At 48.4% G+C, this 17,863-nt stretch overlaps 1 protein-coding gene across 2 annotated transcripts in view; it reads left to right on the top strand.

Annotated features, from left to right (window-relative positions):
• The window catches only part of LOC139408778 (unc-5 netrin receptor Cb), a 186,299-nt gene that overhangs the window by 92,310 nt on the left and 76,126 nt on the right, over positions 1-17,863 (top strand). For both annotated transcript variants that reach the window (XM_071153093.1, XM_071153094.1), the window contains exon 2: positions 9,251-9,487. In XM_071153093.1, coding sequence (XP_071009194.1) covers positions 9,251-9,487 — 237 coding nt within the window. The remainder of the gene's footprint in view (positions 1-9,250; positions 9,488-17,863) is intronic.

Raw genomic sequence — 17,863 nt, 5'->3', positions numbered from 1 at the left:
AGAAAAGGGGATAGAGAGGGGGAAGGAGAGAGCGGGACAGATAGAAAAGGGGATAGAGAGGGGGAAGGAGAGAGCGGGACAGATAGAAAAGGGGAAGGAGAGGGCGGGACAGATAGAAAAGGGGATATAGAGGGGGAAGGAGAGAGCGGGACAGATAGAAAAGGGGAAGGAGAGGGCGGGACAGATAGAAAAGGGGATAGAGAGGGGGAAGGAGAGAGCGGGACAGATAGAAAAGGGGAAGGAGAGAGCGGGACAGATAGAAAAGGGGAAAGAGAGGGGGAAGGAGAGAGCGTGAGAGATAGAAAAGGGGATAGAGAGGGGGAAGGAGAGAGCGGGACAGATAGAAAAGGGGATAGAGAGGGGGAAGGAGAGAGCGGGACAGATAGAAAAGGGGAAGGAGAGAGCGGGACAGATAGAAAAGGGGAAAGAGAGGGGGAAGGAGAGAGCGTGAGAGATAGAAAAGGGGATAGAGAGGGGGAAGGAGAGAGCGGGACAGATAGAAAAGGGGATAGAGAGGGGGAACGAGAGAGCAGGACAGATAGAAACGGGGAAGGAGAGGGCGGGACAGATAGAAAAGGGGATAGAGAGGGGGAAGGAGAGAGCGGGACAGATAGAAAAGGGGAAGGAGAGGGCAGGACAGATAGAAAAGGGGATAGAGAGGGGGAAGGAGAGAGCGGGACAGATAGAAAAGGGGAAGGAGAGAGCGGGACAGATAGAAAAGGGGATAGAGAGGGGGAAGGAGAGAGCGGGACAGATAGAAAAGGGGAAGGAGAGGGCGGGACAGATAGAAAAGGGGATATAGAGGGGGAAGGAGAGAGCGGGACAGAAAGAAAATGGGAAGGAGAGGGCGGGACAGATAGAAAAGGGGATAGAGAGGGGGAAGGAGAGAGCGGGACAGATAGAAAAGGGGATAGAGAGGGGGAAGGAGAGAGCGTGAGAGATAGAAAAGGGGATAGAGAGGGAGAAGGAGAGAGCGGGAGAGATAGAAAAGGGGGTAGAGAGGGAGATGGAGAGAGCGGGACAGATAGAAAAGGGAATAGAGAGGGGGAAGGAGAGAGCGGGAGAGATAGAAAAGGGGATAGAGAGGGGGAAGGAGAGAGCGGGACAGATAGAAAAGGGGATAGAGAGGGGGAAGGAGAGAGCGGGACAGATAGAAAAGGGGAAGGAGAGAGCGGGACAGATAGAAAAGGGGAAGGAGAGAGCGGGACGGATAGAAGAGGGGGAAGGAGAGAGCGGGACAGATAGAAAAGGGGATAGAGAGGGGGAAGGAGAGAGCGGGACAGATAGAAAAGGGGATAGAGAGGGGGAAGGAGAGAGCGGGACGAGATGGTAGAGAGGGGGATGGAGAGAGCACATAGAAAAGGGGAAAGAGAGGGCGGGACAGATAGAAAAGGGGATAGAGAGGGGGAAGGAGAGAGCGGGACAGATAGAAAATGGGAAGGAGAGGGCGGGACAGATAGAAAAGGGGATAGAGAGGGGGAAGGAGAGAGCGGGACAGATAGAAAAGGGGAAGGAGAGAGCGGGACAGATAGAAAAGGGGATAGAGAGGGGGAAGGAGAGAGCGTGAGAGATAGAAAAGGGGATAGAGAGGGAGAAGGAGAGAGCGGGAGAGATAGAAAAGGGGGTAGAGAGGGGGATGGAGAGAGCGGGACAGATAGAAAAGGGAATAGAGAGGGGGAAGGAGAGAGCGGGAGAGATAGAAAAGGGGATAGAGAGGGGGAAGGAGAGAGCGGGACAGATAGAAAAGGGGATAGAGATGGGGAAGGAGAGAGCGGGACAGATAGAAAAGGGGAAGGAGAGAGCGGGACAGATAGAAAAGGGGAAGGAAAGAGCGGGACAGATAGAAGAGGGGGAAGGAGAGAGCGGGACAGATAGAAAAGGGGATAGAGAGGGGGAAGGAGAGAGCGGGACAGATAGAAAAGGGGATAGAGAGGGGGAAGGAGAGAGCGGGACAGATTGAAAAGGGGAAGGAGAGGGCGGGACAGATAGAAAAGGGGATATAGAGGGGGAAGGAGAGAGCGGGACAGATAGAAAAGGGGAAGGAGAGGGCGGGACAGATAGAAAAGGGGATAGAGAGGGGGAAGGAGAGAGCGGGACAGATAGAAAAGGGGATAGAGAGGGGGAAGGAGAGAGCGTGAGAGATAGAAAAGGGGATAGAGAGGGAGAAGGAGAGAGCGGGAGAGATAGAAAAGGGGGTAGAGAGGGAGATGGAGAGAGCGGGACAGATAGAAAAGGGAATAGAGAGGGGGAAGGAGAGAGTGGGACAGATAGAAAAGGGGAAGGAGAGAGCGGGACAGATAGAAAAGGGGATAGAGAGTGGGAAGGAGAGAGCGGGAGAGATAGAAAAGGAGATAGAGAGGGGGAAGGAGAGAGCGGGAGAGATAGAAAAGGGGATTGAGAGGGGGAAGGAGAGAGCGGGACAGATAGAAAAGGGGATAGAGAGGGGGAAGGAGACAGCGGGAAAGATAGAAAAGGGGATAGAGAGGGAGAAGGAGAGAGCGGGAGAGATAGAAAAGGGGAGTAGAGAGGGGGATGGAGAGAGCGGGACAGATAGAAAAGGGGATAGAGAGGGGGAAGGAGAGAGCGGGACAGATAGAAAAGGGGAAGGAGAGAGCGGGACAGATAGAAAAGGGGAAGGAGATAGCGGGACAGATAGAAGAGGGGGAAGGAGAGAGCGGGACAGATAGAAAAGGGGATAGAGAGGGGGAAGGAGAGAGCGGGACAGATAGAAAAGGGGATAGAGAGGGGGAAGGAGAGAGCGGGACAGATAGAAAAGGGGAAGGAGAGGGCGGGACAGATAGAAAAGGGGATATAGAGGGGGAAGGAGAGAGCGGGAAAGATAGAAAAGGGGAAGGAGAGGGCGGGACAGATAGAAAAGGGGATAGAGAGGGGGAAGGAGAGAGCGGGACAGATAGAAAAGGGGAAGGAGAGAGCGGGACAGATAGAAAAGGGGAAAGAGAGGGGGAAGGAGAGAGCGTGAGAGATAGAAAAGGGGATAGAGAGGGGGAAGGAGAGAGCGGGACAGATAGAAAAGGGGATAGAGAGGGGGAAGGAGAGAGCGGGACAGATAGAAAAGGGGAAGGAGAGAGCGGGACAGATAGAAAAGGGGAAAGAGAGGGGGAAGGAGAGAGCGGGACAGATAGAAAAGGGGATAGAGAGGGGGAAGGAGAGAGCGGGACAGATAGAAAAGGGGATAGAGAGGGGGAAGGAGAGAGCGGGACAGATAGAAAAGGGGAACGAGAGGGCGGGACAGATAGAAAAGGGGATAGAGAGGGGGAAGGAGAGAGCGGGACAGATAGAAAAGGGGAAGGAGAGGGCAGGACAGATAGAAAAGGGGATAGAGAGGGGGAAGGAGAGAGCGGGACAGATAGAAAAGGGGAAGGAGAGAGCGGGACAGATAGAAAAGGGGATAGAGAGGGGGAAGGAGAGAGCGGGACAGATAGAAAAGGGGAAGGAGAGGGCGGGACAGATAGAAAAGGGGATATAGAGGGGGAAGGAGAGAGCGGGACAGAAAGAAAATGGGAAGGAGAGGGCGGGACAGATAGAAAAGGGGATAGAGAGGGGGAAGGAGAGAGCGGGACAGATAGAAAAGGGGATAGAGAGGGGGAAGGAGAGAGCGTGAGAGATAGAAAAGGGGATAGAGAGGGAGAAGGAGAGAGCGGGAGAGATAGAAAAGGGGGTAGAGAGGGAGATGGAGAGAGCGGGACAGATAGAAAAGGGAATAGAGAGGGGGAAGGAGAGAGCGGGAGAGATAGAAAAGGGGATAGAGAGGGGGAAGGAGAGAGCGGGACAGATAGAAAAGGGGATAGAGAGGGGGAAGGAGAGAGCGGGACAGATAGAAAAGGGGAAGGAGAGAGCGGGACAGATAGAAAAGGGGAAGGAGAGAGCGGGACGGATAGAAGAGGGGGAAGGAGAGAGCGGGACAGATAGAAAAGGGGATAGAGAGGGGGAAGGAGAGAGCGGGACAGATAGAAAAGGGGATAGAGATGGGGAAGGAGAGAGCGGGACACATAGAAAAGGGGAAAGAGAGGAGAGAGCGGGACAGATAGAAAAGGGGATAGAGAGGGGGAAGGAGAGAGCGGGACAGATAGAAAATGGGAAGGAGAGGGCGGGACAGATAGAAAAGGGGATAGAGAGGGGGAAGGAGAGAGCGGGACAGATAGAAAAGGGGAAGGAGAGAGCGGGACAGGTAGAAAAGGGGATAGAGAGGGGGAAGGAGAGAGCGGGACAGATAGAAAAGGGGATAGAGAGGGCGAAGGAGAGAGCGGGAGAGATAGAAAAGGGGGTAGAGAGGGGGATGGAGAGAGCGGGACAGATAGAAAAGGGGGTATAAAGAGGGGGAAGGAGAGAGCGGGAGAGATAGAAAAGGGGATAGAGAGGGGGAAGGAGAGAGCGGGACAGATAGAAAAGGGGATAGAGATGGGGAAGGAGAGAGCGGGACAGATAGAAAAGGGGAAGGAGAGAGCGGGACAGATAGAAAAGGGGAAGGAAAGAGCGGGACAGATAGAAGAGGGGGAAGGAGAGAGCGGGACAGATAGAAAAGGGGATAGAGAGGGGGAAGGAGAGAGCGGGACAGATAGAAAAGGGGATAGAGAGGGGGAAGGAGAGAGCGGGACAGATTGAAAAGGGGAAGGAGAGGGCGGGACAGATAGAAAAGGGGATATAGAGGGGGAAGGAGAGAGCGGGACAGATAGAAAAGGGGAAGGAGAGGGCGGGACAGATAGAAAAGGGGATAGAGAGGGGGAAGGAGAGAGCGGGACAGATAGAAAAGGGGATAGAGAGGGGGAAGGAGAGAGCGTGAGAGATAGAAAAGGGGATAGAGAGGGAGAAGGAGAGAGCGGGAGAGATAGAAAAGGGGGTAGAGAGGGAGATGGAGAGAGCGGGACAGATAGAAAAGGGAATAGAGAGGGGGAAGGAGAGAGTGGGACAGATAGAAAAGGGGAAGGAGAGAGCGGGACAGATAGAAAAGGGGATAGAGAGTGGGAAGGAGAGAGCGGGAGAGATAGAAAAGGAGATAGAGAGGGGGAAGGAGAGAGCGGGAGAGATAGAAAAGGGGATTGAGAGGGGGAAGGAGAGAGCGGGACAGATAGAAAAGGGGATAGAGAGGGGGAAGGAGACAGCGGGAAAGATAGAAAAGGGGATAGAGAGGGAGAAGGAGAGAGCGGGAGAGATAGAAAAGGGGTTAGAGAGGGGGATGGAGAGAGCGGGACAGATAGAAAGGGGGATAGAGAGGGAGAAGGAGAGAGCAGGAGAGATGGTAGAGAGGGGGATGGAGAGAGCGGGACAGATAGAAAAGGGGATAGAGAGGGGGAAGGAGAGAGCGGGAGAGATAGAAAAGGGGATTTAGAGGGGGAAGGAGAGAGCGGGACAGATAGAAAAGGGGATAAAGAGGGGGAAGGAGAGAGCGGGAGAGATAGAAAAGGGGATAGAGAGGAGGAAGGAGAGAGCGGGACAGATAGAAAAGGGGATAGAGAGGGGGAAGGAGAGAGTGGGACAGATAGAAAAGGGGATAGAGAGGGGGAAGGAGAGAGTGGGAGAGATAGAAAAGGGGGTAGAGAGGGGGATGGATAGAGCGGGACAGATAGAAAAGGGGAAGGAGAGGGCGGGACAGATAGAAAAGGGGAAGGAGAGAGCGGGACAGATAGAAAAGGGGATAGAGAGTGGGAAGGAGAGAGCGGGACAGATAGAAAAGGGGATAGAGAGGGGGAAGGAGAGAGCGGGACAGATAGAAAAGGGGAAGGAGAGAGCGGGACAGATAGAAAAGGGGATAGGAGAGAGCGGGACAGATAGAAAAGGGGATAGAGAGGGGGAAGGAGAGAGGGGACAGATAGAAAAGGGGAAGGAGAGAGCGGGACAGATAGAAAAGGGGAAGGAGATAGCGGGACAGATAGAAAAGGGGATAGAGAGGGCGGGACAGATAGAAAAGGGGATAGAGAGGGAGAAGGAGAGAGCGGGACAGATAGAAAAGGGGATAAAGAGGGGGAAGGAGAGAGCGGGAGAGATAGAAAAGGGGATAGAGAGGGGGAAAGAGAGAGCGGGACAGATAGAAAAGGGGATAGAGAGGGGGAAGGAGAGAGTGGGACAGATAGAAAAGGGGATAGAGAGGGGGAAGGAGAGAGTGGGAGAGATAGAAAAGGGGGTAGAGAGGGAGATGGATAGAGCGGGACAGATAGAATAGGGGAAGGAGAGAGCGGGACAGATAGAAAAGGGGAAGGAGAGAGCGGGACAGATAGAAAAGGGGATAGAGAGTGGGAAGGAGAGAGCGGGACAGATAGAAAAGGGGATAGAGAGGGGGAAGGAGAGAGCGGGACAGATAGAAAAGGGGAAGGAGAGAGCGGGACAGATAGAAAAGGGGATAGAGAGTGGGAAGGAGAAAGCGGGACAGATAGAAAAGGGGATAGAGAGGGGGAAGGAGAGAGTGGGACAGATAGAAAAGGGGAAGGAGAGAGCGGGACAGATAGAAAAGGGGAAGGAGATAGCGGGACAGATAGAAGAGGGGGAAGGAGAGCGGGACAGATAGAAAAGGGGATAGAGAGGGGGAAGGAGAGAGCGGGACAGATAGAAAAGGGGATAGAGAGGGCGGGACAGATAGAAAAGGGGATAGAGAGGGAGAAGGAGAGAGCGGGAGAGATAGAAAAGGGGATAGAGAGGGGGAAGGAGAGAAGGGGATAGAGAGGGGGAAGGAGAGAGCGGGAGAGATAGAAAAGGGGATAGAGAGGGGGAAGGAGAGAAGGGGATAGAGAGGAGGAAGGAGAGAGCGGGAGAGATAGAAAAGGGGATAGAGAGTGGGAAGGAGAGAGCGGGAAAGATAGAAAAGGGGATAGAGAGGGGAAGGAGAGAGCGGGAGAGATAGAAAAGGGGATAGAGAGGGGGAAGGAGAGAGCGGGAGAGATAGAAAAGGGGGTAGAGAGGGGGAAGGAGAGAGATCTGGAGAATATCTGGAGAAGATAGTGCTGTTACTCTGAGCTTGTTGTTGCTCTATATTCTATTGACTAGACAGCGAGGGCCCGGCAGATTGGGTAAGAGTCGGGGTCTTTCATTTTGTCATGTGTTTTTTTTTTGCACTGGAGGGCTGGTTTCATTCCCTTATATTCATTATTTCTTGCGCTTTGCAAGTTTTTGAATTTGAGAGTTTTGTGTGTGTGTGTGTGTGTGTGTGTGTGTGTGTGTGTGTGTGTGTGTGTGTGTGTGTGTGTGTGTGTGTGTGTGCGCGCGCAACAACATTGAATTCCTTGATGCTAGTTTCTGATCTCCCAACCCCAGTGGGAAAAGAGAGGGAGCGAGGGAACAAAAGAGATGGAGAGATAGTAGGAATGAAGTGTGAAAGGAGGCTATAACAGAGTCTTTAATGACTTTCCTGGCTTTTCTTCCACTGTTCCTGTGTCAGGGTCCTTGGGCCTGGGTATAGAGTGGGCCATGGCCCTGATGGAAAATAGTGACTGCCCTTGTGTAGTTAGTTATAAGCCGTTAAAATAAATATGGAAATGAATGAACCCATCACTCAGCACAGCTCTTCTCTCCTGCCTGTCGGGCTGAGTGCTGACTACTCAATCCATCCACACACACCTGTGAGGAAAAGAGGTCACAGCTAGGGGTTAGAGGTCACTCAGGGTTTACTGCTACTCCTCAATTAGCACCAGATCAAGAGCTGAGGAGAGCGAGGAGTGATTTAGCGCCTTCGGTGATGAAAAGCAGACGCACTGCTCTGGACACAATCACACACACACACACACACACACACACACACACACACACACACACACACACACACACACACACACACACACACACTAACCTGGTCACATGGATGATTGAAGGCTCCTCCTGCCTTTATTTTCTGAGCGATCAGCTGCAATCTGTGGTTGAGAGAGGGAGGAGATAACATTTGGACATTAGCTAGAAGAGACAGATAGATATCCACACAGGCACTATTTACTACTCAGACTGCAGCAGCGTCTGTCAGGGGGACCTGGCAGCGGCTGTCAGACAACAAGGCTCCAGCATGTCCGCACACCAGAGAGAGAGAGAGAGAGAAGAGAGATTAAGGGACAGCGAAGAATTACTGATGACGCTGATAAACCTTTATGCCATCCCTCTCTCTCTCTCTCTCTCCCTCTCTCTCTCTCTCTCTCTGTCTCTGTCTCTGTCTATCTCTATCTCTATCTCTGTCTCCGTATCTCTCTCGCTCTGTCTCTCTCTATCTCTGTCTCCGTATCTCTCTCTCGCTCTGTCTCTCTCTCTCTCTCTCTCTCTCTATCTTTGTCTCCGTATCTCTCTCTCGCTCTGTCTCTCTCTCTCTCTCTATAATTGATGTCGACCGGTTCAATGGTAAGAATAGAACAGTTCTGGAGGTAATAAATGGAGAATTGGCTTCATCTCTCTCTCTTTAAAGAGTCGGTAACTTAGCCAGAGTTTGTGTGTGTGTGTGCTCTCCTGTGTGTGCGTGCGCGTGTGCGCTCCCCTGCATGTGTCATTTAAGACAGTATGAGATGAAAGACAGGTGTAATAACAGGGAGGCGTATATATGTCTGCAGCTGAACTATCCCAGGAATGGACTAAACGGGGCCAAAAGCCTGGGGTCGTCGTCGTAAGATCGGCTGTGTGTGTGAGAGAACGTTTAGCCTGGCCTCCTCCTCCCTCTCAACCCATGAACTCTGGTTCTCATTTTCTCTCTTCTCCTCTGCTCTCCCTTCCCATTCCCTGGCAGTAGAGTCAGCATTAGCTGCATGTGGTTAGGCCAGCCAGGCCGGTCCTTAAATCCTGTCTGCCTGGGAGGAATCCCAGAGACTTCCTGGGCTTTAAAATGCACTTGTGTAAACATTCCAGACTATCAAATATAGGGATAGATAGGGATGCCACAGTGTGCAGAGTGGTATACAATAATCCCATGCAAAGATGATGGTAATAACACACTGTTGCCTTGTTATATGTCCACCTCTCCCTCTCCCTTATTCCTCTCTCTCTCTCTCTCTCTCTCTCTCTCTCTCTCTCTCTCTCTCTCTCTAACCCTCTATCCTCCCTCTATCCTCTCTCTTTCCACTACTCCCTCCCTCCCTCTCTCCTTCTCTCTCTCTCTCTCTCTCTCTCTCTCTCTCTCTCTCTCTCTCTCTAACCCTCTATCCTCCCTCTTTCCACTACTCCCTCCCTCCCTCTCTCCTTCTCTCGCTCTCTCTCTCTCTCTCTCTCTCTCTCTCTCTCTCTCTCTCTACTCACTTCTCTCTCTCCCTCCCTCCTCTATTTTTCTCTGCAGTGAGAGATGATGATGACTACATGGGATTGGGTGATCTCCCAGAGACCTTCCCCTCGGACCCCCCGGAGCCCCTCCCAGTGTTCCTGATGGAGCCCGAGGAGGCGTACATCGTCAAGAACAAACCTGTCAATCTCTACTGCAAGGCCACGCCCGCCACACAGATCTACTTCAAGTGTAACAGCGAGTGGGTCCACCAGAAAGAACACACAGTGGAGGAGAGGGTGGACGAGAACTCTGGTCAGTGAAACTACCAGTTTGAATGTGTGTCTCGTGTGCTTATCTGGGTTAGAATATGTGTGTGTGTCCTGTGGACAACATTTTCCCAACCCAGGGGTGGGAGTGGAAGGTCTAGCGGGTAGTAATCAACCGGGACCAAACCTTTATCCATGAACAAAATATCAACATGGCTGAGGTCAAACAGATGAGACACACGCACACACACCCTCACAGACACACACGCACAAACAAATTCACACCCTACGGTTACTCAGTTCTTTCAGAAAATCAAGTAAATGAATTATTCATTATAATCCCTCCTAGAAAACACACACACACACCCTCACTGACACACACCCTCACTGACACACACACACACACACACACACACACACACACACACACACACACACACACACACACACACACACACACACACTTACACACACCCTCACTGACACACACCCTCACTGACACACACCCTCACTGACACACACCCTCACTGACACACACACAGACACACACACACACACACACACACACAGACACAACCACGCATAATGAGGACAGGATTTTTGTAGCATAGAGAGACAGCCTTGTTAAACTCAAAGAGATGCTATTGTATAACAGAAGCCTATAAGGCCACAGTAGCCCTGTGACATACATACACACTACTGCATAAGCTGAGGCTCTGTCTGAGAGAGTCCAAACTGGATCATTAAGACTGTCTCTCTCTTTTCTCTCCTTCTCTCTCTTCTCTCTTTTCTCTCTTTCTCTCTCTCTCTCTCTCTCTCTCTCTCTCTCTCTCTCTCTCTCTCTCTCTCTCTCTCTCTCTCTGTCCTTATCTCCACTCTTTCCCTTTTCTTCTCTCTTGACTGTTTCTCTGTACATCGGTCAGTATCATTATCAGAGTCACAGAGACAGTGAGAATCAGGTTTGATGCTAAACCCATATGTCTGACGCGACTCCTCCACACCCTCACCCCCACCCTCACCTTCACCCCCGCCCCGCAGCAGCCGGACACATGGTTCATACACACACCCTGGACAGGACATGTCGAAGACATCAGACCAAGTGTGTGTGTGAGCAAAGCAACCATGCAGACTGTCTGTTGTAGTCTACTGCTTCGGGCTCCACAGCCATTACAAACAGCAGCCATCGGCTGATTGGCTGCATTCAGCTGCCGATGGGGGAAATGCACTTCTTTCTGTAGCCAACAGGTAGCAATCACACAGCATTTCCCCTCTTTAATCGCAGGGCTCAGAGACACACACATCCCTGCACTCACTGGATCACACCTACACATAATAACATCCCTGCAACAGCACTCACAGACACTCTGTTCCCCCTCTGTCATGTGCATACACACACATACTGTCTTAAAGTAAACTGAAACCAGGGTTGAACATACCTATTCTAAATCACACACCACACACACGTAGAGCTACCGGTGCAGAACAACAAATAGTCAGAGAACTTTTCATTTTGACATAAAAAAAACACCCCCTCGTCCACAACGTGGGTGGTGGGAACAGACAAAGTACAGGATTGCCAGACAGGGTGAAGTATGGTGGGTGACGCCGCTACGCTGCACTGCTCACCCGGGCCGCCGTGGTTACCACGAAGGCCTGTCTGAAACCACCTGGAAACGTGCTGGAAAAACGGGGCTCTGGTACGGCGCTTCAAGACTCCGAACCGTCTCGGTTCCTGCTTTGCCATTGAACCCGGGCTCTGTCCCTGGCTAAGCCCTGTGCTGTGACTGGTGTGTAACAGACACCCAACGTAAATAACTATATGCGCTCAACTGAAACTGTGCCAGCTCAACGCCACACATCCAAAGTCCTTGGGAGATGTGAAGGGCGAGTGGAGCGGGCTAGTGTTAGCTGGAAGCTCCTAGTCACAACCCAGCACCAAGGCGGCAGCTATTACAAGGTTATCATGCACTCGGATTAGGCAGGAGTGCATCCCGGCAGCTGTAGCTGCCACTGAGCAGCACGCAAGGAGCCACTCTGCTCACCCCGAATGTGGAGGAGGCTATAAAAGGTGCCCTAAACAGTCACCCTGGCTGGCTTACCGCGACCAGAGGGAGCCCCTAAAGTATGCGGTCATCCCTACCCTGCTATACGGTGCGAAAATCCTGGACCACATACTGTGTTACAACAAACCCTGTCCACAGGATGGTCATCCCTGACCCACTAGGATGAGATCTGCAGGTCACGGATCGGCCTGTTCTGCCATCTCCGGACCCACACCACAACCCAGACCCCGTGATACCTGGCCGTGAAACACACTCAACTGCAAGGGATCTCAAGGGACGTGTGTGTGTGTGTGTCTGTGTGTGTCTGTGTGTGTATGTGTGTGTATGTGTGTGTGTGTGTGTGTGTGTGTGTGTGTGTGTGTGTGTGTGTGTGTGTGTGTGTGTGTGTGTGTGGTGTTTAGTCCTCCTTCATGTAGAGGTTGAATAGTGAATCCCAGAGTGGAGAGGCTGTTTCTAACTGAAGTCTACTGCTTTGGGCTCCACAGCCATTACAAACAGCAGCCATCGGCTGATTGGCTGCATTCAGCTGCCGATGGGGGAAATGCACTTCTTTCTGTAGCCAACAGGTAGCAATCACACAGCATTTACCCTCTTTAATCGCAGGGCTCAGAGACACACACATCCCTGCACTCACTGGATCACACCTACACATAATCACATCCCTGCACCTGCACTCACAGACACTCTGTTCCCCCTCTGTCATGTGCATACACACACATGCTGTCTTAAAGTAAACTGAAACCAGGGTTGAACATACCTCTTCTAAATCACACACGTAGAGCTACTATATATACCCGTGTAGATATGAAAAAAGAAACTGTCATCTTGACATGAGGCTGTAGGATTTTGAGCTGTTGTGAAGGAAAGTTTTGCGTTGACAAAGAAGAGGTTGCCATCGTGGCACAAAGATTGTCTGGTAAAAGGAAACCAACCCACACACATGCAACCACACACATGCAACCACACACATACGGCCACACACATACAACCGCACACATATGGCGGCAGGTAGCCTAGTGGTTAGGGCGTTGGGACAGTAACCGTAAGGTTGCTGGATCGAATCCCAGAGCTGACAAGGTGACAACCCACTGTTCCTAAGCTGTCATTGTAAATAAGAATTTGTTCTTAACTGACACACTCATACAACCACAACCATACACTGCATTCCCTGCACCAAAGCCCACAGGCTGTGCACATACATTCTCTCGCTCTACAACATGACAGTAGATTAGAGGAGAGAGGGGGGGATTGAGAGGGGTGATGGAGAGAGAGACTGCTAGGGAAAAAGATGGAGAGAGGGACTGAGTTGGGAGAGAGCGACGATAAAGAGAGAGCGATGGAGAGAGACAGAGAGAGTTCTGGAAAGAGGGAGAGAGCGAGTGAAGGAGAGAGTGAAGGAGAAACAGGGTGTGTTGTTGTCAGTCAGACAGCAGGCTCCAGCCAAAGCATTTCTGTCTCTATCTCAGTGTAGAAATAGAGGCAGCTGGCCTGCTGCTGCTGCTGCTGCCTCTCCTTCCTACCCAGACTGAGGAACAGCATCATTAGTGCTGTGCTCCACCATGGCCCTGCTGTAGAAGACGTGCGGCGCTGCCTCACTAGAGGAACACCCACGCTAGAACTGCACCATTCATCTCACCTCTCAAACGCTGGCAGGGAGTAAACTATACTGTTGTTTTTGTGTCCTTACCAAATCTTGATTTACGTCATGCTCGGATTTGAGTTTGATTGATAGATTTAGTTCAGGGGGTTAGGCTAGTATAACATTTTAAACAGGGTTTTTCTGCGCCCCGAAGACGAGGATGAAATCTATTTCAATTTCATCGAATAAAAACTATAGCTGCCTACAGATGTACTATCTTAACGCTGCAGCAACAGGAAATGCAAATTATTATGTGCGTTTTCGATTAATAGATATTTTTGTACGGGTTGATACATTCTTTTGTTGTTGTCAAGTCTGAAATGTTTAAGTGGAAATTACAACCTTTCGAAGCTTTTTTAAACCTTGAGTACACTACAAGTTGAGAGGCGGGCCTGTGCTGATCTCCAAGCTCTAGTCTCCAATGAGCTGTAGGCATCGATCTGAACAAATGAGCCCAGAGTTAATCATATGTATGAGCAGCGTAGCTGTGTAAGACACACTGGAGACACACAGCTCACCATCCATCCTGTAAGAGTTATGTCTGGTAGCATCAAACAGGAGTGGCGCTCTTCATTTGGGGGCCCCCAACCCTCCCAGGGCCTGCTGCTCCAGCAGCCTGCATGCCAGCGAGTGATCAATAAAAGGAGCTAGCGTTAATGATGGCATTAATAATGAATCATCTCCATCGGTCCATCCAGAGTCCCATGCCAGCTATCGTTTAATGGGACAGATTGGAGAATCATTTTGTGTCAAACTAATGGACAGTCAGAGGGTGTGTGGGAGACGGGGTAGCGACATCTCAGGCCACTGATCACTGTAGAGATATCAGTTGCAGTGGCTTGTTTGCGTGCCTTCTGTTCCCAGAAGTATATTTCAGCCCTGTGTGTAGTCAGTACTGTAATGATACCATATCACATTTTACAATACATAGTAAATGTGGTTAGGAGTTCTAGCTAAGTAAATGTATGATGTCAGGGTATGAGGTCACTATCTGATCTCCGAGCTTAACTGTTAATCTCGCCCCCTGATCTCAGTCCCGTCTGATGTCACTAGAAAGATGAGGCATAGAGCTTGCTTTAGTAGTGGTCACAATGATTCACAAAGGAGACAGATAAGCAGCTTCCCTTTGCATATCACATTATCCTGTGGATATCACATTGTCCTTTGAATATCACATTGTCCTTTGCATATCACATTATCCTGTGGATATCACATTGTCCTTTGCATATCACATTATCCTGTGGATATCACATTATCCTGTGGATATCACATTGTCCTTTGCATATCACATTATCCTGTGGATATCACATTATCCTTTGCATATCACATTGTCCTTTGCATATCACATTATCCTGTGGATATCACATTATCCTGTGGATATCACATTGTCCTTTGCATATCACATTATCCTGTGGATATCACATTATCCTTTGCATATCACATTATCCTGTGGATATCACATTATCCTTTGCATATCACATTGTCCTTTGCATATCACATTATCCTGTGGATATCACATTATCCTGTGGATATCACATTGTCCTTTGCATATCACATTATCCTGTGGATATCACATTATCCTTTGCATATCACATTATCCTGTGGATATCACATTATCCTTTGCATATTGCATATCACATTATCCTGTGGATATCACATTATCCTGTGGATATCACATTATCCTTTGCATATCACATTATCCTGTGGATATCACATTGTCCTTTGAATATCACATTGTCCTTTGAATATCACATTATCCTGTGGATATCACATTATCATTTGCATATCACATTGTCCTTTGCATATCACATTATCCTGTGGATATCACATTATCCTTTGCATATCACATTGTCCTTTGCATATCACATTATCCTGTGGATATCACATTATCCTTTGCATATCACATTATCCTGTGGATATCACATTATCCTTTGCATATCACATTATCCTGTGGATATCACATTATCCTTTGGATATCACATTATCCTTTGCATATCACATTGTCCTTTGCATATCACATTATCCTGTGGATATCACATTATCCTTTGCATATCACATTGTCCTTTGCATATCACATTATCCTGTGGATATCACATTATCCTTTGGATATCACATTGTCCTTTGGATATCACATTATCCTTTGGATATCACATTGTCCTTTGGATATCACATTATCGTTTGAATATCACATTATCGTTTGAATATCACAATATCACGCATTTCACAGACCAAAATCAATAGCTGGCATCGTATATGTAATGATGAGTGTAAATGATCCTCTTTCTCATCAAATCAAAGTGTATTGGTCAGGTAAACAGTTTAGCAGATGTTATAGCGGGTGCAGTGAAATGCTTATGTTACTAGCTCCCTAGCAGTGTAGTAAGATGTCAAAAGTGCACAAATAATTTAGAAAATGAAGAAATCTTGAAATGTCGGAACGAATCCAATGAACAATCTAAATAGCAGTGTAACAGTAATCGAAATGATCTATATGTACTGTATATACAACGGGTGAATTTACACCAGTTATACTAAGAATGATATGTATAGCAGTAGATATATTAGAGTAAGCTATGTCAAGAATCCAGTATATAAATAAATATGCATTGTGTATAAACAGTGTACCTAAAATGCATTCTACAGTAGTAGAAATATTAGCATGAGCTACGTTGAGAATACAGTATTTAAATATATATATATATATATATATATATATATATATATATATATATATATATATATATATATTTAAATACATAGAATTGCAGGAATGTGGCTTCCAGACCAGAGCGCAGGATGTAAATGTATGTGCATGGTGTATGTATAGGCAGTATATGGACAGTATATAGACAGTATATAGACAGTATATAGACAGTATATGGACAGTATATAGACAGTATATGGACAGTATATAGACAGTATATAGACAGTATATGGACAGTATATAGACAGTATATGGACAGTATATAGACAGTATATAGACAGTATATGGACAGTATATAGACAGTATATGGACAGTATATAGACAGTATATAGACAGTATATGGACAGTATATAGACAGTATATAGACAGTATATGGACAGTATATAGACAGTATATGGACAGTATATAGACAGTATATGGACAGTATATAGACAGTATATGGACAGTATATAGACAGTATATAGACAGTATATAGACAGTATATGGACAGTATATGGACAGTATATGGACAGTATATAGACAGTATATGGACAGTATATGGACAGTATATGGACAGTATATGGACAGTATATAAACAGTATATGGACAGTATATGAATAGAAAAGGTGTGTACAGTAGTAGTTATGTAGGATGAGCCTTGGCTAGAATACAGTATGTACATATGAAGTGGGTAAAACAGGATGCACATGTACATAGGGCAGCATTCTCTAAGGTTCAGGGTTGAGTACCGGGTGGTAGCCGGCTATCTTGTTGACTGGACATGGTGATTGCTGTAAAGACGAGTCCAGTATGTCAGTCTATTCTGACTCAGCGCTACAATTCCTGATTGTCTTGACTGGACATGGCGAATTGACGTAGATATGGGGGTGTCTTTACTTACTCAGTCTAAATATCAACATATAGATGCCGCCTGTTCTGTGTGGACACTATAAAGCCTTCCTCAGAGGCAGGCACTACTGGGTTCTTACATACTACTTATTCTGCCACACTTTCCGGCCATGGAGAATACGGGCCCTTTTTATAGTTACCCCTATTGATTTCCACTCTGCTACTCTGTGTGATATTCTCCCAACTTCCTGACCCTTGACCCATCTCTCTAAATCTCTGTACAGTAGCTCTCTCGCTCTCTCTCTCTCTCATTCCCACACACACAGAAACTCACAGACGCCGGCACCCACTGGCACATGCACACACATTCAAATGCACACGCAAAGGCTCGTACACGCTCCTGTACACACACGCAGGCACACACCTGTGCGTGCACACACACACACACCTAAAGAGAGGTTCAAGGACTCACAAAGGCACGTTCACACACACACGCCGTATTTGCTGCCAGAATGGCGGTAGCTTTGCCTCTCTCTCTGCCTGCCTGTCGGCCCACAGTGTAAATGTTGTATGAGTGCTAAGCTGTTGTGTACGACGTCAGTGTGCTGGGTGTCTGTGTGTCTGTACAAAGAGACTGTGTAAAGCTCCTGAACCTGAAGGAATCAGCCATGTGTTTTCCTCCTCTCTCCTCTCTCCTCCTCTTCATTTAGAGGCTACCCGTACGCTCCGGAGAAATAGAGTTGAGAAAACAGAGAGGTGCACAGCTCAGGAGGATTCTTACAGTAATGGATGGGAGTGTATGGGGAAATAGGGCACCGTAAAAGTCCAATTAATAGCCCAACCTTTATTTGCTTAAATCATTGAACACAACAGTTGCTGATTAGAGACAGGCCTCTATTTGAGCCAGGCCTCTATTTCCTTAATGCACATAGCTTTTGCTCATTTGTATAGTTAATTGTTGAATTCCAGCATTCACTTCCAGCATTTTTAATCAATTTCTTCATTTCCTGCACTAATGTGTTATCATTCATACACTGTGTCACGTTTCTTTTGTCTTTCAAGAAAAAAAAACATTTTCCTTGACAATAATTATTCTCCTGTCTGTACTCGCAAATTTGTTGACTGTTTTTGTGCTTGGCAGTTAGCTAGCAGTTCTCAGCTGTTAGCAGCTAATGTCTAACAGTTTCT

Source organism: Oncorhynchus clarkii, chromosome 5 (assembly GCF_045791955.1).
Source record: "Oncorhynchus clarkii lewisi isolate Uvic-CL-2024 chromosome 5, UVic_Ocla_1.0, whole genome shotgun sequence".
Classification (NCBI taxonomy): Eukaryota; Metazoa; Chordata; class Actinopteri; order Salmoniformes; family Salmonidae; genus Oncorhynchus; species Oncorhynchus clarkii.
The sequence above is the reverse complement of the archived record's forward strand: the minus strand, read 5'-3'. Positions and strand labels throughout refer to the sequence as shown.